This window comes from Macaca nemestrina, chromosome 13, assembly GCF_043159975.1.
Source record: "Macaca nemestrina isolate mMacNem1 chromosome 13, mMacNem.hap1, whole genome shotgun sequence".
Classification (NCBI taxonomy): Eukaryota; Metazoa; Chordata; class Mammalia; order Primates; family Cercopithecidae; genus Macaca; species Macaca nemestrina.
The window spans coordinates 48,004,549-48,030,512 of NC_092137.1; the positions used below are offsets into that span (position 1 = coordinate 48,004,549).

At 38.7% G+C, this 25,964-nt stretch overlaps 1 protein-coding gene across 3 annotated transcripts in view; it reads right to left on the reverse strand.

The window, feature by feature from the left end:
- Positions 1 to 25,964, reverse strand: part of LOC105464989 (F-box protein 11) — a 101,088-nt gene that overhangs the window by 16,203 nt on the left and 58,921 nt on the right. For 2 of the 3 annotated variants that reach the window (XM_011713159.3, XM_071076665.1), the window contains exons 2-11: positions 15,829 to 15,956; positions 15,602 to 15,683; positions 15,042 to 15,186; positions 12,061 to 12,190; positions 10,959 to 11,042; positions 10,750 to 10,882; positions 9,122 to 9,228; positions 8,926 to 9,037; positions 8,728 to 8,834; positions 8,509 to 8,646 (exon numbers count right to left, since the gene is read on the reverse strand). In XM_011713159.3, the coding sequence (XP_011711461.2) occupies positions 8,509 to 8,646; positions 8,728 to 8,834; positions 8,926 to 9,037; positions 9,122 to 9,228; positions 10,750 to 10,882; positions 10,959 to 11,042; positions 12,061 to 12,190; positions 15,042 to 15,186; positions 15,602 to 15,683; positions 15,829 to 15,956 (1,166 nt within the window). The remainder of the gene's footprint in view (positions 1 to 8,508; positions 8,647 to 8,727; positions 8,835 to 8,925; positions 9,038 to 9,121; positions 9,229 to 10,749; positions 10,883 to 10,958; positions 11,043 to 12,060; positions 12,191 to 15,041; positions 15,187 to 15,601; positions 15,684 to 15,828; positions 15,957 to 25,964) is intronic. The other variant, XM_071076664.1, reaches the window with a different exon arrangement.

Below are 25,964 nucleotides of genomic sequence, written 5' to 3' on the forward strand. Positions count from 1 at the left end.
AAATTTTTTTTTTTTTTTTTTTTTTTTTTGAGACGGAGTCTCGCTCTGTTGCCCAGGCTGGAGTGCAGTGGCCGGATCTCAGCTCACTGCAAGCTCCGCCTCCCGGGTTCACGCCATTCTCCTGTCTCAGCCTCCCGAGTAGCTGGGACTATAGGCGCCCGCCACCTCGCCCGGCTAGTTTTTTGTATTTTTTAGTAGAGACGGGGTTTCACCGTGTTAGCCAGGATGGTCTCGATCTCCTGACCTCGTGATCCGCCCGTCTCGGCCTCCCAAAGTGCTGGGATTACAGGCGTGAGCCACCGTGCCCGGCCTTTTTTTTTTTTTTTTAACAGACAAGGTCTCATTCTGTTGTCTGGGCTGGAGTACAGCAGCACAATCATAGCTCATGCAGCCTCAAACTCCTGGATGCAAGCAATCCTCCCGCCTCAGCCTCCTGAGTAGCTAGGACTATAGAAAGGCACACACCACCATGCCTGGCTAATGATTTAAATGTTTTAGCAAAACAAAGAACTATACATCCTCACTAATAAGTCCAAGTACACTCAAAGGCATGAAGAAAAAACAGCAAAAGATCTATTCAATAAATGTAGATGAATACTATTAACTAGTAAGTATATATCCTTCAACAAAAGGTTAAAGTCATTAAGAATATAAACCCTGGCTCCCTTAAAAATGTCCCAACAAGTCAGCTTCTAAAAGTTGTGGCTGGGCCTCCCAGCACTTTGGAAGGTCGATCAGGGAGGACTGCTTGAGCCTAGAAGCTCAAGACCAGCCTGGGTAACATAGTGAGATGTCGTGTCTACAGAAAAAATGAAAAACAAAATACAGGTGTGGTGGCATGTGCCTATAGGCCTAGTTATTCGGGAGGCTGAGGTGGGAGGATTGTTTGAGCCTGGCAGGTTGAGGCTGCAGTGAGCTGTAATCACACCATCACACTCCCGCCTGGGCGAGAGTCTCAAAAATAAATAAAGGTTGACCAAAGAACACAGAGTCCTACAATAAAAGCAATTTAAAAAAAAATTTCACCTTAGCCCAATAATAGAGAACTGGCTAAATACAATGTTTTTGAAGACTTATGTTCATCCTATACAAGTTAAATGAAAAGAACAAGTTTTAAAGTAGTATACATTATGTATAATCTCAATTTTGTTTAAAGGAAATTTGAAGGATGGAACAAAAATGTGAGATGATTATGAGTGGTGGAATTATGGATAATTATGTCTTTCTTCATACTTTGAATTTCTTAAATTTCCTATATAATGTACATGTTTTACTTTTATAATGATAATGGAAGTTACCATAATTCTGATATCCTAAGGCCGAAGACTCAATGCAGACTGTATTAAGAAAAAACTGAATGTGCTTAATCTCTTTCCTCTTTAAAATCCCTTTAGCACTAAGTATTTTTCTAATGTTACTTTCATGTATTGACTTATATTATTTCTATATTTATATATGTCCATTTCTACCCCATCGTAAGCTCCTGTCTGAACTATTCTAACTTCTGGAGCATGTATGTAAGACTTTACACACAGTAAGTACTCAAACAGGATTTGATGAATTTTTTGCCAAATTTAGTAGAGGTTAAAAAGGTGATATTCTGAATACTCTAGTATACTAATGTTTAACTCTTCAAGAAAACAGGCCTCTAAGAATAACATACAGAAGTAGTTTTCAGATTTCATTTTCTAATAAAGAACAAATTATCTATAAATTATCTCTCTACATTTGAATTATAATCTTATTCTTTTTATAAAACAAATCAGGGGCTATATATAAGATAGCACCTTCAAATATAAAACGTCTTCTTTGATTTCATACAGAATAAAAGTGAATACACACTGGGTGTATAAATACACTGTTATGGCAAAACTGACCATCAAAAAAACAAAAAGAGGCTAGACAAAGAGACCTTAATATTAGATTAGGATTATTCACCATTTCAGATGTTTTCACCCATGAGGAGAGGAGGGAGCACAATTAGTTTAACTCTTAGTTTCTCTCTGCCAGGAGTTGAATGACACATCTGGTGGATTTTTTTGTTTGTTTGTTTTTTTGTTTTTTAGACACAGGTTCTCACTTTGTTGCCTGGGTTGGAGTGCAAGGGTGCAATCACTCACTGAAGCCTTAACCTCCTGGGCTCAAACGATCCTCCCCACTCAACCTCCCAAGCAGATAAGACCACAGGTGCATGGCACCAAGCCTGGTCAATTTTTGTGTTTTTAGTAGAGATGGAGTTTCATCATGTTGCCCAGGCTGGTCTCAAACTTTCAGCCTCAAGCAATCCTCCCACCTTGGCCTCTCAAAGTGCTGGGATTACAGGTGTGAGCCACCATGCCAGGCTGACAAATCTGAGTGGTAAACTTTTACAGCGCTGCAAGCAAAATGTGGTTATCTCTGAGTGCAGTGATCCAGCAAAAAAAACAAAAAAAAAAAAAAAAAATTGATATACACTGACTAAACAGTATTCAAATGCAAGGGATAATCTTTTTGTTTTCTTTAGGTTTTGATTTTTCATAGTTAAGAGACTCAACTAGATGCACAAGTTTTTTAAGGCAAATAGCAGCCCTCTCCCTCATTTCCTTTATCCAGAGGCCCCCACTTTTAATTCTTTTAGCTGATTCTTTTGATTCACCTCTATCTTATTAAGTAACACACTGTGTTACCAAATCTTGACTTCCCAGTTTTAGGTATTATCCACTGACTTCTATTATGGAGAGTAGAATTTAGCTCTCCTACCTCTCTATCCCCCACAATATATACTCACACACTGTATCCTTTGAGTGTAGCTGTACCTTAATTTTGGTTAGATTAGTGTGCTATTCAGAGTTGAGCCATAAAATATGACTAGATATTCTTTGCTGCACAATTTTTTAGGTTTTTTTTTCTCCTTTGCTTAGCTTTCTAGCTATCCTAAACTTGCTGCCAGTTGTCCAAATCACTTCTCTTTTTATTTTCTTGAGACAGAGTCTCACTCTGTTGCCCAGGATGGAGTGCAGTGGCCCACTCTTAGCTCACTGCAACCTATGCCTCCCGAGTTCAAGCAATTCTCCTGCATCACCTCCTGTAAATCACCTCTTAAAACATTTACATTTATATTAGGCTTACCAATTTATCTTCCTGAACAGCTTTACTAGACCTTTAACCTGCTCCAATCTGGTTGGCTGCCCTGGTTACAGGCATGCAGTCATTTACCACATTGTATTAATAATTTAGGTTAAGGATTAAAAATGTCACCTAATTCTATCAAATATGGAGTTTATAATCTGTATCTTTTGTTTCAGAGTAACTTTTAAGAAAACAAAGCAGCAAAAAGTTATCTTTTCTCAATGACCTTAAAATGAGAAGCCTCTACATTGCCACAACTATGATTTTACCACCTTTAGAAATGACAAAGATTGATTGACTTATAGTTTTATAATTTTGCAAGGAAACTTATCTTTATTATGGATTCAGTTAATGTAATTTTGTTTCAAGATTTTTTTATTTTTTTGGGGGGGTGGGTGGGGACGGAGTCTCTCTCTGTCACCCAGGCTAGAGTGCAGTGGTGCAATCTTGGCTCACTGCAACCTGTGCCTCCTGGGTTCAAGTGATTCTCCTGCCTCAGTCTCCCGAGGAGCTGGGACTTCAGGTGTGAGCCACCACGCCCAGCTAATGTTTGTATTTTTAGTAGAGATGGGGTTTCACTATGTTGGCCAGGCTGGTCTGGAATTCCTGACCTCAAGTGATCTGCTTCCCTCGGCTTCCTGAAGTGCTGGGATAATAGGCATGAGCCACTGAGCTGGGCCTGCTTCAAGATGTATTTTAATAAAATGCAACCATTTTGTTAAGAGATACCTCTAGTGCAAAATAATTCAATAATACAGAACTGTAAGAAATTAGAATTTTTTTTTTTTTTTGAGGTGGCGTTTCACTGTCTCCCAGGCTGGAGTGCAGTGGTGTGATATTGGCTCACTGCAACCTCCAAATCCCAGGTTCAAGCAATTCTCATGCCTCAGCCTCCAAAGTAGCTGGGATCACAGGCGGGTGCCACCATACCCAGCTAATTTTTGTATTTTTAGTAGAGATGGGGTTTTGCCATTTTGGCCAGGCTAGTCTCGAACTCCTGGCCTCAAGTGATCCACCTGCCTCGGCCTCCCAAAGCGCTGGGATTACAGAGCTACCAAGTCCGGCCGAAAAATTTTTTTTAAGAAGACAGGAATCTCCCTGTCACCCAAGCTGGAGCAATCACAGCTCATTACAACCTTGAACTCCTGGGCTCAATCAATCCTCTTGCCTCAACCTTCCAAGTAGCTAGGACTATAGGTGTGTGCCACCATGCCCAGCCAATTTTTGTAACATTTCTTTAGTAGAGACAGGGTCTGTCTCAAACTCTTGGGCTCATGCATCCTCCTGCCTCGACCTCCCAAAGTGCTGGCATTACAGGTGTGAGCCACTGTGCCCAGCCTCGGCTTTGTCTTTTAATGCAAACCACAAAAGTTCCAACATGTATAAATTTTTTGAAGTAAAACATTCTTTATTAAATATGACAAAGTAGGCCAGGCACGGTGGATCTCTTGAGGTCAGGAGTTCTAGACCATCTTGGCCAACATGGTGAAACCCCGTCTCTACTAAAAACACAAAAGTTAGCTGTGCGTGGTGGCAGGCATCTGTAATCCCACCTACTCGGGAGACTGAGGCATGAGAATTGCCTGAAGCCTGGAAGGTGGAGGTTATAGTGAGCCACGATTGCACCACTGCACACCAGCCTGGGCGACAGAGTGAGACTCTGTCTCAAAAAAAAAAAGACAAAATAAAAGGCATTCAAGAGTTTCACAAGAAACTCTCCAGATTAAAAAAAGAGAAAAATGCTATCTTCATTGAAATAAACTTCCACAACTCTAATCTATAAAAACACTTACCAAATACTGTGAAATCTGTGTAAGAGGAGGGTGCTGTGAGCTAACCAATGTTAGTACCTTAGACTTTCAGTGAAGTATAGTTTTCCCCAAGTAACTAAAGGCTATAATAAGCTTAGCTTATTATTATCTTCTAAAGTGATGAAATACAATGGCATGAATATGCCATGTATTTTTTTATTTTTTGAACAGAGTCTCACTCCTCTGTCGCCCAGGGTGGAGTGCAGTGGCATGATGTTGGCTCACTGCAACCTCTGCCTCCCACCTCCCCACTTCAAGTGATTCTCATACCTCAACCTCCCGAGAAGCTGGGATTACAGGCACAGGCCACCACGAGGCAGTGTTTCACTGTGTTAGCCAAGCTGGTCTTGAATTCCTGGGCTGAAGTGATCTGCCTACCTTGTCCTCCCAAAGCGTTAGGATTACAGGCGTGACCCACCGCACCCAGCCTCAAAAAATTTTATAGCCATTTGGCACTGCTATGACACTTCATTCATTCATTCATTCATTCATTCATTTTTTGAGACAGAGTCTTGCTCTGTCACCCAGGCTGGAGTGCAGTGGTGCGATCTCGGCTCACTGCAACCTCTGCCTCCTGGATTCAAGTGATTCTCTTGCCTTAGCCTCTTGAGTAGCTGGGACTAGAGACATGCACCAACACGCTTGGCTAATTCATGTATTTTTAGTAGACACAGGGTTTCACCATATTGGCCAGGCTGTTCTTGAATTCCTGACCTCAGGTGATCCACCTGCTCAGCCTCCCAAAGCGCTGGGATTACAGGCATGAGCCACCACGCCTGGCCTGCTATGACATTTTAATCTTATTTTACAAAAGTAACAACTCTGCATTGAATTGAATATTAAACAAACAAAAAAACAACTGGAGAACTGTGAACATTAACACAAAATTTGATGATATTAAGGAATTATTCCTAATTATTGAGGAGTGAATTAGCATTATGGTTATGGGAAAGAAAAAAAAAACCACCCATCTTTGAAAGACATATGGTAAAATATTTACAAGAGATGATGAAGTCTGGTATTTACTTCAAAATAAACCAGAGTGTAAAGAAGGTTGTAAGACACATGAGGTATAGATTAAACAAAACTGGCCATGAAATGATAGTTGTTGAAGGCAGACAATAGGTACCTGGAGAGTCATTATATTATTCTCTCTACTTTGGTGTATGTTAGAAAAATTTCATTAAAAAATGTAAAAATTAAAGGCAAGACCCACACTGGAACCAAAATAACAACAGAAAAACAAACAACAGAGACGTGATAAGGAACACGGATTTGAGGAACTCACACAACACTAAACAGAACAGAACATAGCAATATAAATAACAAGAAAGATAGCTAAGTTTCTAAAGAAAGGAACATATGGAACAGAAAAATAGTAAAACAATACGACATCAACAAAAGCCAAAATATGGATACTGAGGTAGAAGAGCAATCTTTCAAGCAAAGAAGAAAGAATAAAACCCAGTGTGATCTCAGAGTTCTCAGCCATGCTCAATGCTAGAATAGAAAAATGTCTACAGAATCGTGAGGGAAAGAAATAAACTCAGCTAAGTTAAAACGCAATGGATAGTGATTCTCACATGGCAAGAATTCAAGCTATAATATCCATAAGCCTTTCTTTAAAAAAAAAAAAAAAAAAAAAGACTGGATGACAAAACCTAGCCATACCAAGAATGAGTCAAAATTTTAAAATTCAAGCATGGAGAAACCATGATAAAATAACAAATGATAAATAAATACAGAATAAATATAGACCAATAACTGTAGGAATGCAAATGTTTTAAACCTTTGCAAAATAAAAATAAAAATGATGGGGTGGGGATAGGTTGAAATACTTTATAAATCTTAAAATTTATAAATCTCATTAATCCTTAATGGAAATATCTACCTATAGCATTGCCTAGACTTATTTTTAAAAATGCTGTAATATTTACAAGCCCAAATCTATTCTTTAAAATGGTATAGGAGCATGTGTGCGATGAGGAGTAACTTACTATGGTGAATTTTAATAAGGGACCATCCATCACCAGAGGTCTTTCAAAAATGACGAACTTGGCCAAGCGTGGTGGCTCACGCCTGAAATTCCATGCAATGGCACACATCTTAACATCTTGGCTCACTGCAACCTCTGCCTCCTGGGCTCAAGCGATCCTCCAGTCTCAGCCCCCCAAGTAGCTGGGACTACAGGTGTGAGCTACCATGCCCAGATTTTTGTATTTTTTTGTAGAGAAGGAGTTTCACCATGTTGTCCAGGCTGGTTTTGAACTCCTGAGCCCAAGCGATCCAACTGCCTTGTCCTCCCAAAGTGCTGGGATCACAGGTGTGAACCACTGCACCCAGCCATGGTCTAGTTTATTTCAATAAAGAATTCTGCATTGGCCAGATGCGGCAGCTCATGCCTGTAATCCCAGGACTTTGGGAGGCTGAGGCAGGTGAATCACTTCAGGCCAGGGGTTCAAGATCAGCCTGACCAACATGGTGAAACCCTGTTTCTACTAAAAATACAAAATTAGGCAGATGTGGTGGTGCATGCCTGTAATCCCAGCTACTTGGGAGGCTGAGAGAGGAGAATTGCTTGAACCAGGAGGTGGAGGTTGCAATGAGCTGAGATCACAACACTGCACTCTAGCCTGGGCAACAAGGGTGAAACTCCGTCTCAAAAAAACCAAAAAGAACAAACAATGAAAATAAAAAATTTTCTTTGTCATTGAAAATTTGTATATATGAATCCAACATTCCTAGGATTGCTTAATGTTGTATAATAGGCAACAAAACCTCACCATAATCCTATTTGCCACAATGTTACGACCCTCTCTCCCATCTCGGCCTCCTCAACAGAAAATTTTACTAATGCTGTATTAGGACTTGACAATTACCTCAAGGAAAATTTGACATTAAATAAAAAAAAAATCTGAATAGACATTCAAAACATTATTTTGAAATGGTGATCTCAAGCTCAAAAAGTCATGTCTCTAGAAAATTATGTAAAACTATATAGTAATATTTAAAACACAGTATACTCCACAAGGATGCCTAATGAAACTGCTGCATAACGTTTTTAAAACTGATATTTTATCATTATATCTCCTATTAAAGTTCTGCCAGTTTAAAAATTTTCAAAAGGAATTAAATGAAAAGCAAAATAACAATGAAACCATTGTATCTCAAAGTATACCCTACAAACTGTGTTAGATTCACTTATGGTGCTTATTAAAAATACATATTCTAGGCCCCATCCTTGGAAATTTTGATTTATTAAATCTGAGGATACAGGAATTTTCATTAAAACAGAAAGCTTTTGGGTGACTTTTATGCACACACATTTGAGAACTAACGGGTTATACCTTACTCCCCTCAAAGATCACATATATTGCCTAAGAACGCTACCACCTCTACATGGATATGTTTGATGCATAAATTTACAGAGTAAATGTTGCATATTGATTTTAAAATATAATGCTGAAATTGCTTTTAAACCTATACGCCTCAATTCAGATAATTTGGTGATGAGAAAATAATGCTGAAACATACTTGAAATTTAACGGATGCAGAAGTCGGTTTTTCTATTAAAAATAAGTGTTCTTACCATGCCATGATCAAATGTGAACACACCAACATCACGTCCATGATGAATATGATTCCGTCTAATAATTGGGTTTCCATGATTTTTAACCCAAATCCCAGCTAATGCATTATTGGAAATTTCATTATCCTCATATATTCCCTACAACAAGTAATCAGAAACAAACGTCAATAGAGCTTTTAAAAAATTTTTTTTTAAAAACCCCACAAAATTGAAAAATACCTGTGCATGATCTGTTATATACAGTCCAACATTTTCACAGTCGCTGATGTTACAGTGCTTGATAGTGGGACATGCTCCTTGACCACTAACACATACTGCAGAACCAACTGTAGAAAAATTATTTATTTATTTAAATACCTACTGGGCAACAATACAGTGACTCCAAATTTTATTGTGAAAGATAAAGAAAACACTAACCTGTACATGTACTTCGGATGATACAGTGATCAATAATAGGGCTACAATTTACCGTAATCTCTAAGCAGTGGTGTGCATTGTGGTGTTGTGCAGATTTGTCATCAGGGTTAAACTGAAAAGTAAACATTTTTTTTTGAAATAAACAATTACTGCCTTTATGATTTCAACGTGTATTTTAAATCTTAACATTTCTTACCCTTATTGTCATATATCCAACATAAGCATCTTCAGAGCCTTCCATAAAAACGAAGGTTGAATCTCTAGTGTTTTCAATTATAACTTTGTCTGCCACTTTCCCAGGTGCTGTGGAGAAGATATTTTAAGCATATTACCTTTATTCGATTTCAACAGATGGGTATCTTTATGGAGGGAGAACTTACTAAAAACATTAGTACTGAGTAGTACGACTAATATTCACTATCAGTTAACTATGTTTCATCATCAGCCTTTGCTATATTCAAATCCATGCACAGTAATACTTCTAATAACATTTAACTATAAATACTACGAATATAAAATGCAATGACATATTAAAAAATGGTTTCTTGTGGAAACAAAAACAAAAAATGGTTTCTTGTGGAAACCATTCTGTTTCTAGCAGCAGCACTGGAAACAGAAGCTCAAGAAGAGAAGAGACCTCTATTTAAATTTATTTCCAACAGTGGCCTCTATTTAGAAAGTAATAAAATCACCAGACAAAAATTTGCTCTACTCTGTCCTCCCCATCTTCATGAGGAGACAGAGGAAGAAAGCAAAAGAGGCTGTAAATGCAAATTTCACTAGCAAATAATAATTAGTAGCTATCTTAAAATGTTCTATGTACTGTATCCTCAAAAATAAAAAAACACAAATCTTCAAATGACTCAGTGTTCGACAGATATTACATTTATTCTTAGAAACTTGACCATAAATAGCTTTGAAATAGTACAAAAGTATTTAAAAATTGTATTTCAGTTCCTTTAAAAACATAGCAATAAAAATATTAGCATCTTTCTTTGTAATTCTCCTGCCTCAGCCTCCAGAGTAGCTGGGATTATAGGTGCACACCACCACACCTGGCTAATTTTTTTGTATTTTTAGTAGAGATGGGGTTTCACCATGTTGGCCAGGCCAGTCTTCAACTCCTGACCTCAAGTGGTCCACCCACCTCAGCCTCCCAAAGTGCTGGGATTACAGGTGTGAGCCACCGCACCCAGCCACATCTTTAATTTTCAAATAAAAGATGAAAAAACTATTTTTTTTGTTTAATGAACAACTGAAGGCAACTGGAGAAAGTACTAACATCAGGAAACATATATGGCCAGGCACAGTGGCTCATGCCTGTTATCTCAGCACTTCGGGAGACCCAGGTGGGCAGATCACTTGAGGCCAGGAGTTTGAGACCAGTCTGGCCAACATGGTGAAACCCTGTCTCTGCTAAAAATACAAAAATTATCCAGGCATGGTGGTGTACGCCTATAATCCCAGCTACTTGAGAGGCTGAGGCATAAGAATTGCTTGAACCCAGGAGGCAGAGGTTGCAGTGAACTGAGGTTGTGCCACTGCACTCTAGTCTGGGTGACACAGCTAGACTCTGTATCAAAAAAAAAAAAAGGGGGGGGGGCAGGGGAGGGAGGTGAAGAAAGAAATTTATATACAGCTATAATTTCTGAACTCTTATGTTTTCATTTCCTTCACTTAAAATATGTGTGATATCTTCATTCCTACTTTACCAGCAGGATATTATAAAGGTTCAACTGGATTTTAAGTCACTAGCATTTTTAAAATCCTATCACATAAATGAGTAAAATATTAAAATTTTAATGACAATGCACTTCAAAATACCTGCACCAATCATGGTGATTGGAGATTCAATATATATCCATTCATCAGTATATATTCCAGAATGAACAAAGATAAGTCCATCAAAATGAGCCTCTTGTACCCCACCAAGGGCATCTTCAATAGTATCATAATACTAGAAAAAAATAAATGTGTCAGTACAGAACTGAAAGATTACCATTTTAAGTCATAAAAATAAAAATCAAACATACCAACATATTTTCTCTTCCTTTATATCTTGCAGGGTTACTGTAGAAATGTTCAGCAAATCCTGGCTTTACATGTGCACCTTTATACTAAAATGTCAAAAACAAAGCAAAACCAATGACTACTAACATAAACCTTATATTTAAATTAATGTACAACTGCATGAACAACTTTTATTAAAAATCAAAAATAATTCTCAGTTATTCCAAATAATTTTGTGTCGTAGAGTACAATGTAAAATCTAAAACAAATTATGATCCAGTAATATCCAGAAACAAAAAACAGGGTTTCTCAATCTCAGCATTACTGATATTTTGGGTCAGTTAATTATTTGTTATGGGGCATTGTAGGATGTTTAGAGGTAAACATCCTGTGCATTGTAGGATGTTTAGAGGTAATCCCTGGCATCTACCCAGCCAAATATCAGCAGCACGCTCTCCTCCCATTGTGACGATCAAAAAATGTCTCCCAACATTGCCAAATGCCCCACAGAAAGCAAAATCATCTCTGGCTGAGACTCATTCATGAAGGACCATATATCAATTAAGCTAAATGTGGAAGTTTAAAACAACTACCGAACACTAATAATTTAAATACTCACTGAAATCACAACTGCTCACAGGCTACTAATGCTTACTGTCACTAACTTATTAACGGATATGTCAGTAGTGAAAAGAATTGTTGAATATTCTGTTGGTTGATAAATGTTCATTGGTTTACCTTTAAAACCTACTCAACTTTTTTTTTCCCCTGAGACAGAGTGTCACTCTGTCGCCCAGGCTGGAGTGCAGCGGTGCGATCTCAGCTCTCTGCAACTCTGCCTCCCGGGTTCAAGCGATTCTCCTGCCTTAGCCTCCCGAGTAGCTGGGATTACAGACGTGAGCTACCACATCCGGCTAATTTTTGTATTTTTAGAAGAGATGGGGTTTCGCCATGTTGGCCAAGCTGGTCTCGAACTCCTGACCTCAGGTAATCTGCCTACCTCGGCCTCTCAAGGTGCTAGGATTACAGGTGTGAGCCACCATGCCCTGCCTAAACTTATTTCTTAAAAGAAAGTTATTTACAAATGTGTAATATAAACCAATATATTCTATTTATATTTCATACCAACTGCTGGAAACTCTCTTTCCAGGGATTTGGATGTTCATACTCTTCTGGATTAATCTGGTAGAATTTACCAGGTTCAGGATGCATCATAGGGCGAGTATATTCAAATACTTCCATATATAATCGTTTCCTGAACAGAGAAAGGAATTAAAATTTTCTTGATAAAATGTCCTTTAGATTAATACAGTTTCGAACAACTATAACAATTATTTGAGGCCTCAAAAACTTGAGTAAGAAAATAAGAATAGACAAAAATGAATATTAAAACACAGGATTTTTCTTTTTTGAGATGGAGTCTCACTGTCATCCAGGCTAGAGTGCAGTGGCACGATCTTGGCTCACTGCAACCTCCCTCTCCCAGGTTCAAGCGATTCTTCAGCCTCAGCCTCCTGAAGTAGTTGAGATTATGGGCATGCGTCACCATGCCCAGCTAAAAACAGGATTTAAAATGTGAAAACGTATTTTTCACATTGAAAATTTTCAGTGTAGTTGCATATGGAAATTAGTTTCTTTTCCTTTTTTTTCCTTTGAGACATTGTCTAGTTCTGTTACCCAGGCTGGAGTGCAGTGGCACGATCTCAGCTCACTGCAACCTCTGCCTCCCAGGCTCAAACGATCCTCCCACCTCTGTCTCCCAAGGAGCTGGGACTATAGGCACATGTCACCCAGGCTGGTCTCAAACTCTGGAGCTCAAGTGATTTACCCACCCCTCAGCCTCCCAAAGTGCTGGGATTACAGGCGTGAGCCACCATGCCTGGCTGAAAATTAGTTTTCCTGTGAAAATTTTCACAATGTAACTGTGTATGAAAATTAGTCCACACAAAAGAACAAAAAGTTTCAATTTCCTTACAAACTGTTCACTCAGGAAGGGGAAAAAAAGTTATTCTTACTGTAAAAACATCATGATTATCACTTAAAAAGATAATTTTCTTTTTCTTTTTGAGACAGGATTTCACTCCTGTTGCCCACACTGGAGTGCAGAGGCGTGATCATGGCTCACTGCAGCCTTGATCTCTGAGGTTCAAGTGATCCTCTTGCCTTATTTTTTCATTTTTTTTGGGTAGAAATGAGGTCCCAGTATGTTGCCCAGGATGGTCTCAAACTCCTGGGCTCAAGTAATCTTCCCACTTCAATCCCCAAAGTGCTAGGATTATAGGCATGAGCCACTTCGACTGGCCAAAAAGATAAGTTTCAGTAAAATACTTTGAACTTAATTTGTCCTATATCTTCAACCCATTTATATCCTATCAAGAACCATCAAATCTTCAAACTGGAGTAATGGTTAACTATTATCATTTTTGGTACAGTGAGCAATGCTGTTTTGTTCTGCTACTCTTCATTTTCATTTCTCCTTTGTAATTTTTCTCTTAAATGTAAGGTGTGGGCCAGGCGCACTGGCTCATGCCTGTAATCCCAGCACTTTGGGAGGCCGAGGCAGGAGGATCACCTGAGGTCAGGAGTTCAAGACCAGCCTAGCCAACATAGTGAAACCCTGCTTCTACTAAAAATACAAAAATTAGCCGAGCATGGTGGCAGGCGTCTGTAATTCCAGCTACTCAGGAGGCTGAGGCAGGAGAATTGCTTGAACCCAGGAGGCAGAGCTTGCATCGAGCCAAGATCGCGCCACTGTACTCCAGCCTGGGCAACAAGAGCGAAACTCCGTCAAAAACAAAAACATATATATATATATATATATATATATATATACACATATATATATATATGGTGCGCCTTTTGTGCATCATAAAAGCAATACATATAACTGTTGTAAAACAAAAGTGTAAAGAACTATAGTTTCAATATATTAACTATTAACAGCCTGCCATATTTCCTTCCACTCATTTTATCTACAGATCATTTATTATAGTTGTGATTATATAGCATATTCAATTTTGTACTCTGTTCTTTTCTTTAAAAAACAGGGTCTCCCACTGTCGTCCAGGCTGGAGTGCAGTGGCACGATCACGGCTCTATGCAGCCTTGACTTCCTGGGCTAACGATCCTCCTGCCTCAGCCTCTGGAGTAGCTGGGACCACAGGCAGAAGCCACCACACCTGGCCTCTTTTGACTTTTTATAACGCATTTTTCCACGTTATTAAAAACTTGGGCTGGGTGTGGTGGCTCATGCCTGTAATCCCAGCACTTTGGGCGGCTGAGGTAGAAGGATCACTTGACCCTAAGAGTTCAAGATCAGATTGAGTAATAGAGTGAGACTCTGTGTCTCCAAAAAAAAAAAAAATTAGCCGGGCATGGTGACACATGCCTGTAGTCCCAGCTATTCAGGAGGCTGAGGTGGGAGAATGGCTTGAGCCCAGAAAGTTGAGGCTGCAGTGAGCTGTGATCGCGCCACTGCACTCCAGCCTCTGTGACAGAGCAAGACCCTGTCTCTCGAAAAACAAATGAAAATCTCTTTGTAAAAATTACTATTAGTGGTTATATCACAACTCTCCAAGTACACATTACAAAGTTTACTTAGTTCATTCCCTTATATCTGGATATTTAGATTATTTATAATTTTTCTCATTAACTAGCCTGTTATGAAAAATTTGTACATAAGGCAAAAAAACATTTTCAGAAGTAGAATTACTGGGTCAAAGGGCATGAATTAAAGATTCATGAATACAACCGTTTTCCAAAAGTGATGTATAAAACCTACATTCTAATCTATCAGATTTAAAATTCATTAGCTATTTTAAATTACACTAAGTTCTGTTTCTAAAAAGCTATTAAAAGAAAAACATTCCCCATAATCACTCAGTTGCTATTAACTGATAAATAGCAGCAAAAATACTTCATTTACTGATTTTATAAATACCACCTGGACTGACAGCCCCCATTTGTAACTTGGAATTGATAAGCATTTTAATTTTGTTCCAACTAATTGTAACTACCAACTCACCACTCCGACTTTCCTACCATGTTTAGCATTTTGGGCAACAAATAATATATCTCAAGTTAATAAGGAATAGGTTTTTACTTACCACAAAATTGGATCATTAGCAAGTTCACTGAAGCGTTTACATACACAAGCTGCTCTACAAAGATCCTGTTCCAGCAAGTAAGAGAAGATTTTTAGAACCACTTCATCTGGCAGTTTCTCCTGAAGATACTGTTCAGCAGGTGCTGCTATGAAGAGATTAACATATAAACTATCATTCGAGCAGTAACTTTCTCATTATTTAAAGAACACAGTTTTCATTTTATCTAATGAATAGCTTTTTTTTTTGGATAATGGTCATTTTATAAGCATGTGGGTTTCATGGGTAACACATATTTATCTCTATCCTGAACTAACAAAAGTACTCCTTCTTTTAGGTATTATGTGCCATCTCAGAAATGGTTAAAATAAATACATAAAAAGCATTTTTATACAACAACAAAAGTCAGAGGGAGCGGTCAGGGTTCTAAAGTTTATTCTGTAATAATCACTTTCCGAATCCCAAAGGTAATACTCGAATACATTTAATGTTCATTTTTTGTATCAAGTAAAATTTTTTAAAAAATTATTTTATCCCATTTCTTACTTTCCCATAGGAAATACCTGATAGATCTTGTGATTTTCCAGACACTCGGGCACGTTTTGCACGATGACCGAAGTTTTCTGTAGTTGAAGTTGAGGCGCCCTTCAAAAACAAAACAGAAACTAGTAAAGCAAATATTCTTATCATCCATAATCATTACTTCTAAAAAAGGATGACGTTCCCTTTTTCGTTTGTTTCCTGAAAATTCTTTCATTACAAAAAGAAAAGCAATTACATTTAAAGTTACCTCCATACTGTTCTTTGTGGGACACGCTGTTCTTTTCGGCAAAAGAGTTTTTCTACGAAGTTGGTATGGACTATTTTGTGCACCAGGACCTGATTCTTCTGCAACCATATCTGCAGGCACATCATCATCTGTTATAAACAAAAGCAATAAGAAAAATTATACCCTTTTAAAAAATAGTTCTATGGATACAGAAAACTTTCTTAAAACTTCAAATTTGGGAGGGAGCAGATGCAAGTTTTATATGAAATTCCAACCAACTGGATAGCCATATGAAAGAAATGTTAGATTTCTATAAAATGTGGAAGACTTTTTTTTTTTTTTTTAGACGGAGTCTCGCTCTGTCGCCCAGGCTGGAGTGCAGTGGCGTGATCTTTGCTCACTGCAAACTCTGCTTCCCGGGTTCACGCCATTCTCCTGCCTCAGCCTCCCAAGTAGCTGGGACGACAGGCACCCACCACAATGCCTGGCTAATTTTTTGTATTTTTAGTAGACATGGGGTTTCATCATGGTAGCCAGGATGGTCTCGATCTCCTGACCTCGTGATCCACCTGCCCGGCCGTCGAAGACTTTTTTTTTTTAAAAACGGTGAGGAGGATGTCCACTTGCTGAGAGGAGTGGCAAGGGAACTGGAACTACATGGTTAGAGACCATACAGGGTGAAGGCAGTTTGGCAAGGAGGGTGTCTATGAAGAGGAATAGCTCAGTATAGGGTATGAGATACCAAGTAGGGTAAAAAGGGTGTCAGAGGGTAGTCTGGTATATAAACATCTTTTTTTTTTTTTTTTTTTTTGGGAGACAGGGTCTCATTCTGTCACCCAGGCTGGAGTGTAGCGGCCCAATCACAGCTCACTGCAGCCTCAACCTCTTGGGCTCAAGAAATCCTCCTGCCTCAGCATCCCAAGCGCTGGGGCTACAGGCGTGCACCACCACCCAGCTATTTGAGAAAAAAAAAAAATTTTTTTTTAAGAGATGGGGTCTCACTATATTGCCCAGGCTGGTCTCAGACTCCTGGGTTCAAGTGATCCTCCCACCTTGGCCTCCAAAGTGCTTTCAATAGGGCACAGCTGCAGTGAGCTGTGATCACACATCTGCACTCCAGCCTGGGTGACAGAGCAAGACCCTGTCTCAAAATCAGTCAGTCAATCCATCCGTCTATGAGTTCATAATAATACTTTAAAAATTAAAAAAAAAAAAAAAAGATTATTTGAAAGATGCTAGTGGAAACAAACCCATCATGTTGAAAACTGGTAAATAACGCAGTGGCTCACACCTGTAATCCCAGCACTTTGGGAGGCCGAGGCGGGCAGATCACGAGGTCAGGAGATCGAGACCATCCGGGCTAACACAGTGAAACCCTGTCTCTACTAAAAATACAAAAAATTAGCCAGACGTGGTAGTGGGCGCCTGTAGTCCCAGCTACTCGGGAGGCTGAGGCAGGAGAATGGCATGGACCCGGGAGGCGGAGCTTGCAGTGAGCCGAGATCGCGCCACTGCACTCCAGCCTGGACAGAGCAAGACTCCATCTCGGAAAAAACAAAAACAAAAACAAAAAAAACCCCAACAAAATTGGTAAATAACAAGAAATAAGCAAACACTTATTCTTCCTCTCTTACATAAATTGAATCACCAGGTAGCTAAGTATTAGATGAGGGGAAGCTTCTCTTTAGAAACATTCCAGTAATGAAGAGATAATAAAATTAGAGAATCACCATTTTGCTATCTCTAATGAGTTAACAGATTTAACCAATGAGTATCAGTAGTCTGTAAATCACAAAAACAACCAGTAGTGTATATGTATCTCCTATACCACTATCTATAAAGTCTGGCCAAAAACATCAAACCTGAATCTGATCAAACTTGTAAGAAACTCTACAGGTCAAACTACCAGTTTCTTAACAAATAAATCGGACAAAAACAGTGGGAGAAAAATAAGGGAAACTTTACAAAACACATTAAGAATGTACACTTTGGTATTCAAATTATTATTTGAGATGGAGTCTCGCTCTGTCGCCAGGCTGCAGTGCAGTGGCGCGATCTCGGCTCACTGTAGTCTCCACCTCCTGGGTTCAAGCCATTCCCCTGTCTCAGCCTCCCGAGTAGCTGGGACTACAGGCACATACCACCATGCCTGGCTAATTTTTTGTATTTTAGTAGAGACGGGGTTTCACCATGTTGGCCAGGATGGTCTCTAGACTCCTCACCTCATGATCCACCCACCTCGGCCTCCCAAAGTGCTGAGATTACAGGCGTGAGCCACTGCACCAGGCCAAAGCATTTTTTAAAAAGCTAGAAAATGATTATAATACAAATGCTTTTAGTGGGGAAGGAGGAGAATATAATTAGAATGGGAAACATAAAAGGCTTAGTGGCCGGCAAAGTTCTATTTCTTGACTTGTTGGTACTACAAAGATAATACCTTAATAATAACTCAACAAACTCTGTATTTGTGTTTTATGTAGGTTTCTCCACCTAGCTATATTTCATAATAACAAAGGTATAAAAAGGGGGTAGAGTTTGTAAAAGTGTAATATTTAAAAGTAGAAATCTCCAGTCAGCTAACCTTGGGTGTAAATAAACATTTTTAAGCCTACAATTTCTCATCTATTAAAGGTGACAATCGTATGTTATAATTGAAAGCTGCTAAAAACTTAAATATATGTAAAACACACAGTATGCCTGGGCTCATATGCAGAGTTCAAGAGGTATTTCAATTACTATTATTTCTTTTAAATATTATTTGATTAATATCACTTTCAAATGAAACTTGGAAAAACAAGGAAATTTTTGTCTTAAAAAAAAAAAAAAGATACAGGGTCTCACTTTGTCACCCAGGCTGGAATACAGTGGCACAATCATGGCTTGCTGCAGCCTGGATCTCTGGGCTCTGGCAGCCCTCCCACCTTGGCCTCCCGAATAGCTGGAACTACAGATGTGAACCACCACACCTGGCTAATTAAAACGAATTTTTTTTTTTAAGACACAAGGTCTCACCATGTTGTGCAGGCTAGTCTCAAAACTCCTGAGCTCAAGTGATCCTCCTACCATGGCCTCCCAAAGTGCTGAGATTATTACAGCTGTGAGTCAACGTGCCCGGCTTGTAAATTTTCCATGTACTGCAGGAATCACAAAAAGTAGCCAGTATATGCTTAGGCATTTGTGGAACTCCCTCCCTTTGAGGTTTAATATGTGTAACTCTCTAAATGTTTGTATATTAATAATACGACTAGTAAATGTCCTATGTGTGCTTGAAAGGAACATCAACACTAATTTTGAGAGTACAGTTTACACACGTCTAAAAGACATAGCTTGTTAATTGTGTTGTTCAAACAGTCTCTATGCTTTCATTTTTCTCACTTTTGTTGAGGGTGGTGGTGGTTTATTCATTGGCTTCTGAAGGAAATGTGCTGAAATCTCCCACTATATTTGTAGGTAGTCTTTTTTTTTTGTCTGCAAATTTTTGCTTTATGTGCTTTGAGACAATATCATTTGGACACACAGATTCAAGATAACTATTTCTTCCTGGTGAATTATTCCATTCTTCATTATGTAATGCCTTTCTTCATCATCTTCATTATGCAACGACTTCCTTCATCACTAACAATGCTTTCTGCCTTAAAAATCTATTTTTGGTCTATTTTTGCTTATTCTTAACCATTTATTGGCCTAGATTTGCTTATTCTTAACCATTTATTGCTAGACTTTTCCTTTTCAGCTAAGGCAAGAGTATCTGTCTAATCTTAAATTTAACCAATCTACTGCCAATTTCCATGATTATATTTTTAAAAACCAAATCTATTTTGGTTTTCTGTTTTGGTTTTTATCAGTCTAGTATTTTTTAAATCCTTTATTTTCAATTTCTTACTTTTATGGATTACATTTTAGATTTGCTGCTTTTTTTTTGAGATGAGTCTTGCTCTGTTGCCCAGGTTGGAGTGCAATGGTGTGATCTCGGCTCACTGCAACCTCCGCCTCCCAAGTTCAGGCTATTCTCCGGCCTCAGCCTTCCGAGTAGCTGGGATTACAGGAATGCACCACCACGCCCAGCTAATTTTTGTATTTTTAATAGAGACGGGGTTTCACTACATTGGCCAGGCTGGTCTCGAATTCCTGACCTCAGGTGATCCGCCTGCCTCAGCCTCCCAAAGTGCTGGGATTACAGGCGTGAGCCACTGTGCCTAGCCTAGATTTGCTTATTCTTAACCATTTATTGCTAGACTTTTCCTTTTCAGCCAAGGCAAGAGTATCTGTCTAATCTGAAATTTAACCCATCTACTGCCAATTTCCATGATTATATTTTTAATTTTGAAAAGTTAATTTTTTCCCAAGTCTTACTGTTTCTTTTTCACACTGATCTATTACATCATTGCTTCATTTCCGTCTTTTATCTCTTCAATCATTTCACTCACATTTTATATTCTCTCTTAGACTGTTCTGTCATTGACTTTGTTCTTGAGTGAGCCTTTGACTAGTGGGTACTTTTTCTAATCTCTATGCATAATTAGGGAAGTTATTTCAGGCTCTATGCCACATGCCTGGGTCTTTGTTCCAGACATAATTTGAAAAGGCCCAAGGTCATATATCCTATCCCCATATGTGCAATAAAATTCAACCCCAGACACCTTAGAATATATGCAGGACCAAAAGTCCCCTATGCTATATACATCAACACTAGCTCCCGCTTACTGTTCTGATTTCTCTGATTTCTGATACCTATGAATTTTCCTCTTCTTTCCTTCCTTAAAAGTTTAGTTATACATTTATAGTTTTGTTCTTAATGCATATTTCTTTTGTTTGTTTTATTTTTGAGACAGGGTCTCACTCTGTTACCCGGCTGGAGTGCAGTGGTGAGATCTTGACTCACTGCAACCTCCGTTTCCCTGGCTCAAGCAATTCTCTCACCTCAGTTTACAGGTGCACACGCCACCAGGCCTGGCTAATTTTTGTATTTTCCTGGAGACACGGTTTTGCCATGTTGCCCAGGATGGGTCTCAAACTCCTGAGCTCAAGTGATCCACCTACCTTGGCCTCCCAAAGTGCTGGGATCACAGGCATGAGCCACTGTACCCAGCCCTTATTGCATATTTCATTTTGATATGTTTGTAGTATGCATGCATGTGGGTTAATGTCTCTATCAGCTTGTTTGCCACACCCTCAGTAGTCAGTCCAATTCCACAATACTCAAAAGTACATTCTCAAACTTTTCATCCTATACAACTCCCTCTTCCCTCCCTCACCTTCACCTTTTTATAATGTTGATCTTATTACTACAGATACCCACCTACCCCACCCTGGAATCCTTTCCTTCTCACCATCAATATAGCAAATAGTAAAGACTGAAAAGTAAGGAATTCAGAGGTAATAACAGGAAAGAGAAGGTGCTAATTCAGCTGCATCCTAAAACGCACAGCAAATAAATTCAAGAAGCTACATGATTTAAGTCATGCATACCACAGAAATCTCAACTTCCTATTTGTAAACACTGTCTTAAAGTGCTCATGAGTTATAAAATTACTGTTTTGAACTCTGCGCTGAAGAATATGTGCTAATTTCTACATAGTTCTCATATTAAATTGCTACTGACTGTTCTGAGAATCAAGTACAGTGCTAGAAGGTACTTAAAAAGGGATCATTCTGGGAAGATTACTTGGCTACCACTGTGATAAGCAGCAAAAGAGAAAGCTTAAAAGAAATCTCTAGTCATTTGAGTTCACTTCATCTTTTGAACTCCTGTAGTACTGAATATATACCATATATCCCTTACTATACCTTAGCTGCCTTTTTTTGTTATATGTCATATTTCCCTAACAAAATTATAAGCTCTGAGGGCAAGGTAGGGTAAAAAGGGTGCCCTCTTTTATATTCTTCAGTGTTTAGCTTGGTGTCCACTAAGCACTCAATAAATACTGATTCTCATCAATGGAGAACCCTTTAATTTTACTCAATTCAGGGAGTTCTTCAGAGAAGCTATCACTAGTGGTAGCTATGATGACCTTATGTCCTACTTTACAGGAAAAATAAAATAAAAGCCAGAGAAGAACTGCCTTAACTTCCTTCCAACATCCAAATCCACAAATGCATTTACATGTAGATCCATTATTTTTTGTTCCCTCCTGAAATTATGGAGAAGTATTTCCCAAGACACACTTAGCATACATGAAACAAAAAATATTTGTTACATTAAAAAAAAAATGAATAAAGCCAAAGATCCATGATAGATGTGGCAAACTGGCTCCAACCCAAGAAACACGAAATCATGGATTAGTTATGGTTTTGCGCCAACAAGTCTAAAAGCAAGACCTTAAAATAATTTTGGCCAGGCGCAGTGGCTCACGCCTGTAAACCCCAGCACTTTGGGAGGCACAGGCGGGCGGATCATCTGAGATCGAGAGTTTGAGACCAGCCTGGCCAACATGGAGAAACCCCGTCTCTACTAAAAATACAAAATTGGCCAGGTGTGGTGGCACATGCCTGTAATCCCAGCTACTTAGGAGGCTGAGGCAGGAGAATCGCTTGAACCTAGGAGGAGGTTGTTGCAGTGAGCCGAGATCATGCCATTGTACTCCAGCCTGGGCAACAAAAGCGAAACTGCCTCAAAAATAAAATAAAATTCATTTTATAATTTTCATTTTTACATCTAATAGAATATTAATGCCAATGATTAAATGTCAAGTTGTAATCAAAGACTTAAAAATAACTATCAAAAATGTTCAATTTTAACCATAATTTACAGAAACATTTATTTTTAGTTAGAAAAAAATGTCCACCAGAAATAGAACGTGATCCACATATGTAATTTAGTTGCATTAAAAAAAAGTGAAATTTTAATATACTTATTTAACATATTAAATCTGAAGTATATCATTTCAACATGTAAATATAAATTATTGAGATAATTTACATTTTTTTCATACTAAATCTTTGAAAATAGTACGTATGTGTAACACAGCATGCCTCTATTCAGACTAGGCATATTTCAAGTGATAAAAAGTCACATGCAGCTAGCAGCTACCCTTAATTGGACAATGCAGACACATACAATCACTTGTCACTTAAAGGTAAGAGCACGTTCTGAGAAGGCTGGTCATGCCGGCTCACAACTGTAATCCCTGCACTTTAGGAGGCCAAGGCGGTGGTACACCTGAGGTCAGGAGTTCAAGACCAGCCTGGCCAACATGGTGAAACCCTGTCTCTACTAAAAATACAAAAATTAGCAAGTCGTGGTGGCACACGCCTGTAGTCCCAGTTACTCAGGAGGATGAGGCAGGAGAACCGCTTGAACCCAGGAGGTTGCAGTGAGCCAAGATCATACCCACTGCACTCCAGCCTGGGTGACAGAGTGAGACTCCACCTCAAAGGAACAAATAAATGAAATATGGTATTATAATGTTTTGGGACCACTGTCATACACAGTCTCTGTTGTTGATGAAAACATCGTTATGTGGCGCATGACTGTGTTAGAGAGACTGTGTGTGTATATAAAAACACACATATGGCCGGGCGCGGTGGCTCACGCCTATAATCCCAGCACTTTGGGAGGTCGAGGCGGGTGGATCATGAGGTCAGGAGATGGTGACCATCCTGGCTAACATGGTGAAACCCCCTCTGTACTAAAAATACAAAAAATGTAGCCGGGCGTGGTGACAGGTGCTTGTAAGTCCCAGCTACTCGGGAGGCTGAGGCAGGAGAATGGTGTGAACCCTGGAGGCAGAGCTTGCAGTGAGCTGAGATGGCACCACTGCACTCCAGCCTGGGTGACAGAATGAGACACCATCTCAATAAAACAAAAAACAGAAAACCACACACATACACATATATATCTTTCACTACACCTTTATCAGTTCTCTTAAAGCAGAAATTCCCAACCCCCAGGGCCAGTTAGGAACTGGGCCACCCAGGAGGTGAGTGGTAGGCGACCAAGCAATACTGCCTGAGCTCTGCCTCCTGTCAGATCAGCCACAGCATTAGATTCTCATAGGAGCGTGAACCCTACTGTGAACTACACATGCAAGGAATCTAGGTTGTATACTTCTTATGAGAATCTAATGTCTGATGATTTGAGGTGAACAGTTTCATCCTGAAACCATCCACCCCTCTGAGTCCGTGGAAAAACTGTCTTCCACAAAACCAGTCGTTGGTGCCAAAAAAGGTTGCGGACCAGTCTTAAAGGACAAAAAGTTAATATACAATTTAAAAGTATGCTATTTGCACACACATACATAATATCAAAATTTATTTTATAATTTCTAGATTTTACTACAAATCCTATGCTATAAATATACTACAATCTTCACTATTAATAGGAACCACAGAAATAAGTAAAGGCTTCTGGAAAATAAACATGTTTCTTTAATTAAAAAATAATCTTTGACATCTTTGATAATAAATGTAGCACTGAAAATTTATTTTAGGATTCAAATAAGATTCCTAAGTGTCTTGACTCTATTTATTCTGAGGCTAGCAGAATACCTTGATTTTTATATACCTTTTACCCTGAAAGTTTGCAAAAAACTATACTATTGATTGGCTGGGGGTTAAAGTCTACACATTCTAAGTTATAAACTAAGGAAGTTTTTTTCCCCACAAAATACAAATTCCAATTTACTTACCCGTAGTCACAGATCAGATTGGAAACTTAGGCAAATCTGTGCTACTAACAACTTTGTGTTTAGAAACAGCTCCCAGTCTCATGGTGTAAAGGAACCACACTTGACAACTGTTTCTAACACAGTTGGAAACTACCACAGCTTTTCTCTAACTGCTAAAAAAATTCACAAATGGAAATCAAGACAAAATTTAAATACTTATAAAGTTAAATGATTTACTTAAAATTTAAGTATTTTATAGTAGAGAGCCCAAAAGTAAAGTTATAATTAAAAAAACTCCTTTTTAAAAGCTTGACTTGCTGTAAGCAAATGTTTCAGATTTTATATATAGTTACATTTTAAAATTATTTATTTAGGATACTGTTACATAATACTTCCATTAATGTATTCAGTTATTAACACACACACTACTCTTACATTGAATTGTTGCCACTACAGGAACCATTATACTTAAAATGACTAAAGAAAAAAAAAAAAATGTGCATTTTTGTTACTCAGTAACAATCTTCAGAAGCCAAATCTAGCCATGTACTGTGCTAGGTATTGGTGAAACAGGTCAATCAAAGAGAATATTGTATTTGCTCTTCAAGAGCCTAAGAGACAGACAACTAAACAGGCAGTAGTAATGGAGTGTGTCACATGCTGATAAGGATAAGCACAAAGTATTGTGGGAATATATAAGAACATCTAATCCAATCTTAGATGATGTGGGTATCGGCATACGGTTTTCTGATGAAGAAAGTCCAAGCTGAGAAGTGGATGATAACTGAAAGTCATGCAGAAGGAACAGCGTATGTGAAGACCTGAAGGTGCTCATCTCCAGCACAGGTATTCAGGAACTGCCAGCTGCTCCATATGTATGGCTATACTATGTAGCAGAGGCCAAATTATAAAGGCTGTTACAAGCACTTAAAAGAATTTAGACTTTATCTTAAAAACAAAATATAGTCACTGAAGGGTATTAAAAAGAACAGTAATGTGTTCTGATTTTGGTTTTAGGAAGATCATCCAAACAATGTAAAAACAACTGGAAATGAATAGCACTGGTGGGAGGAGACCAGTAACAGAACTACAGCACAATACAACTCAGAGAGGAAGATGGCTATAGAGGAAGAAATGGATATATGAGATACATTACAAGATAAAGCTCATAAAACTTGATGAGTGGATATGGTGGGCTGGGGGTGGAGAAGAGGTTGGAACCAAATTAATACTGATTTGGGCAATCCAATGGATGGTGGTGCCATGTACTATAAGGCAGTGACTTTGGAGGCTGAGGGTGGGGAAAAAAGATGAGTTAAGCGTCTGGATTTTGAGTTTTGAGGTACCTGTGAGACATTCAAGTGGAAATGCCCAAGATAAAACTAAATATGTAGATCTCAAGCATTAGTGAATCATTTGGGTTGGAACAGAGAATTTTGTCCCTCTGAAAATACACTATACTAGGAATGGGGAGTCAGAAAGCATAGACTAGCCATCATAGCTATCATAATGTATATACAGGTACAATACTGTTTCATGGTAGACATGCCA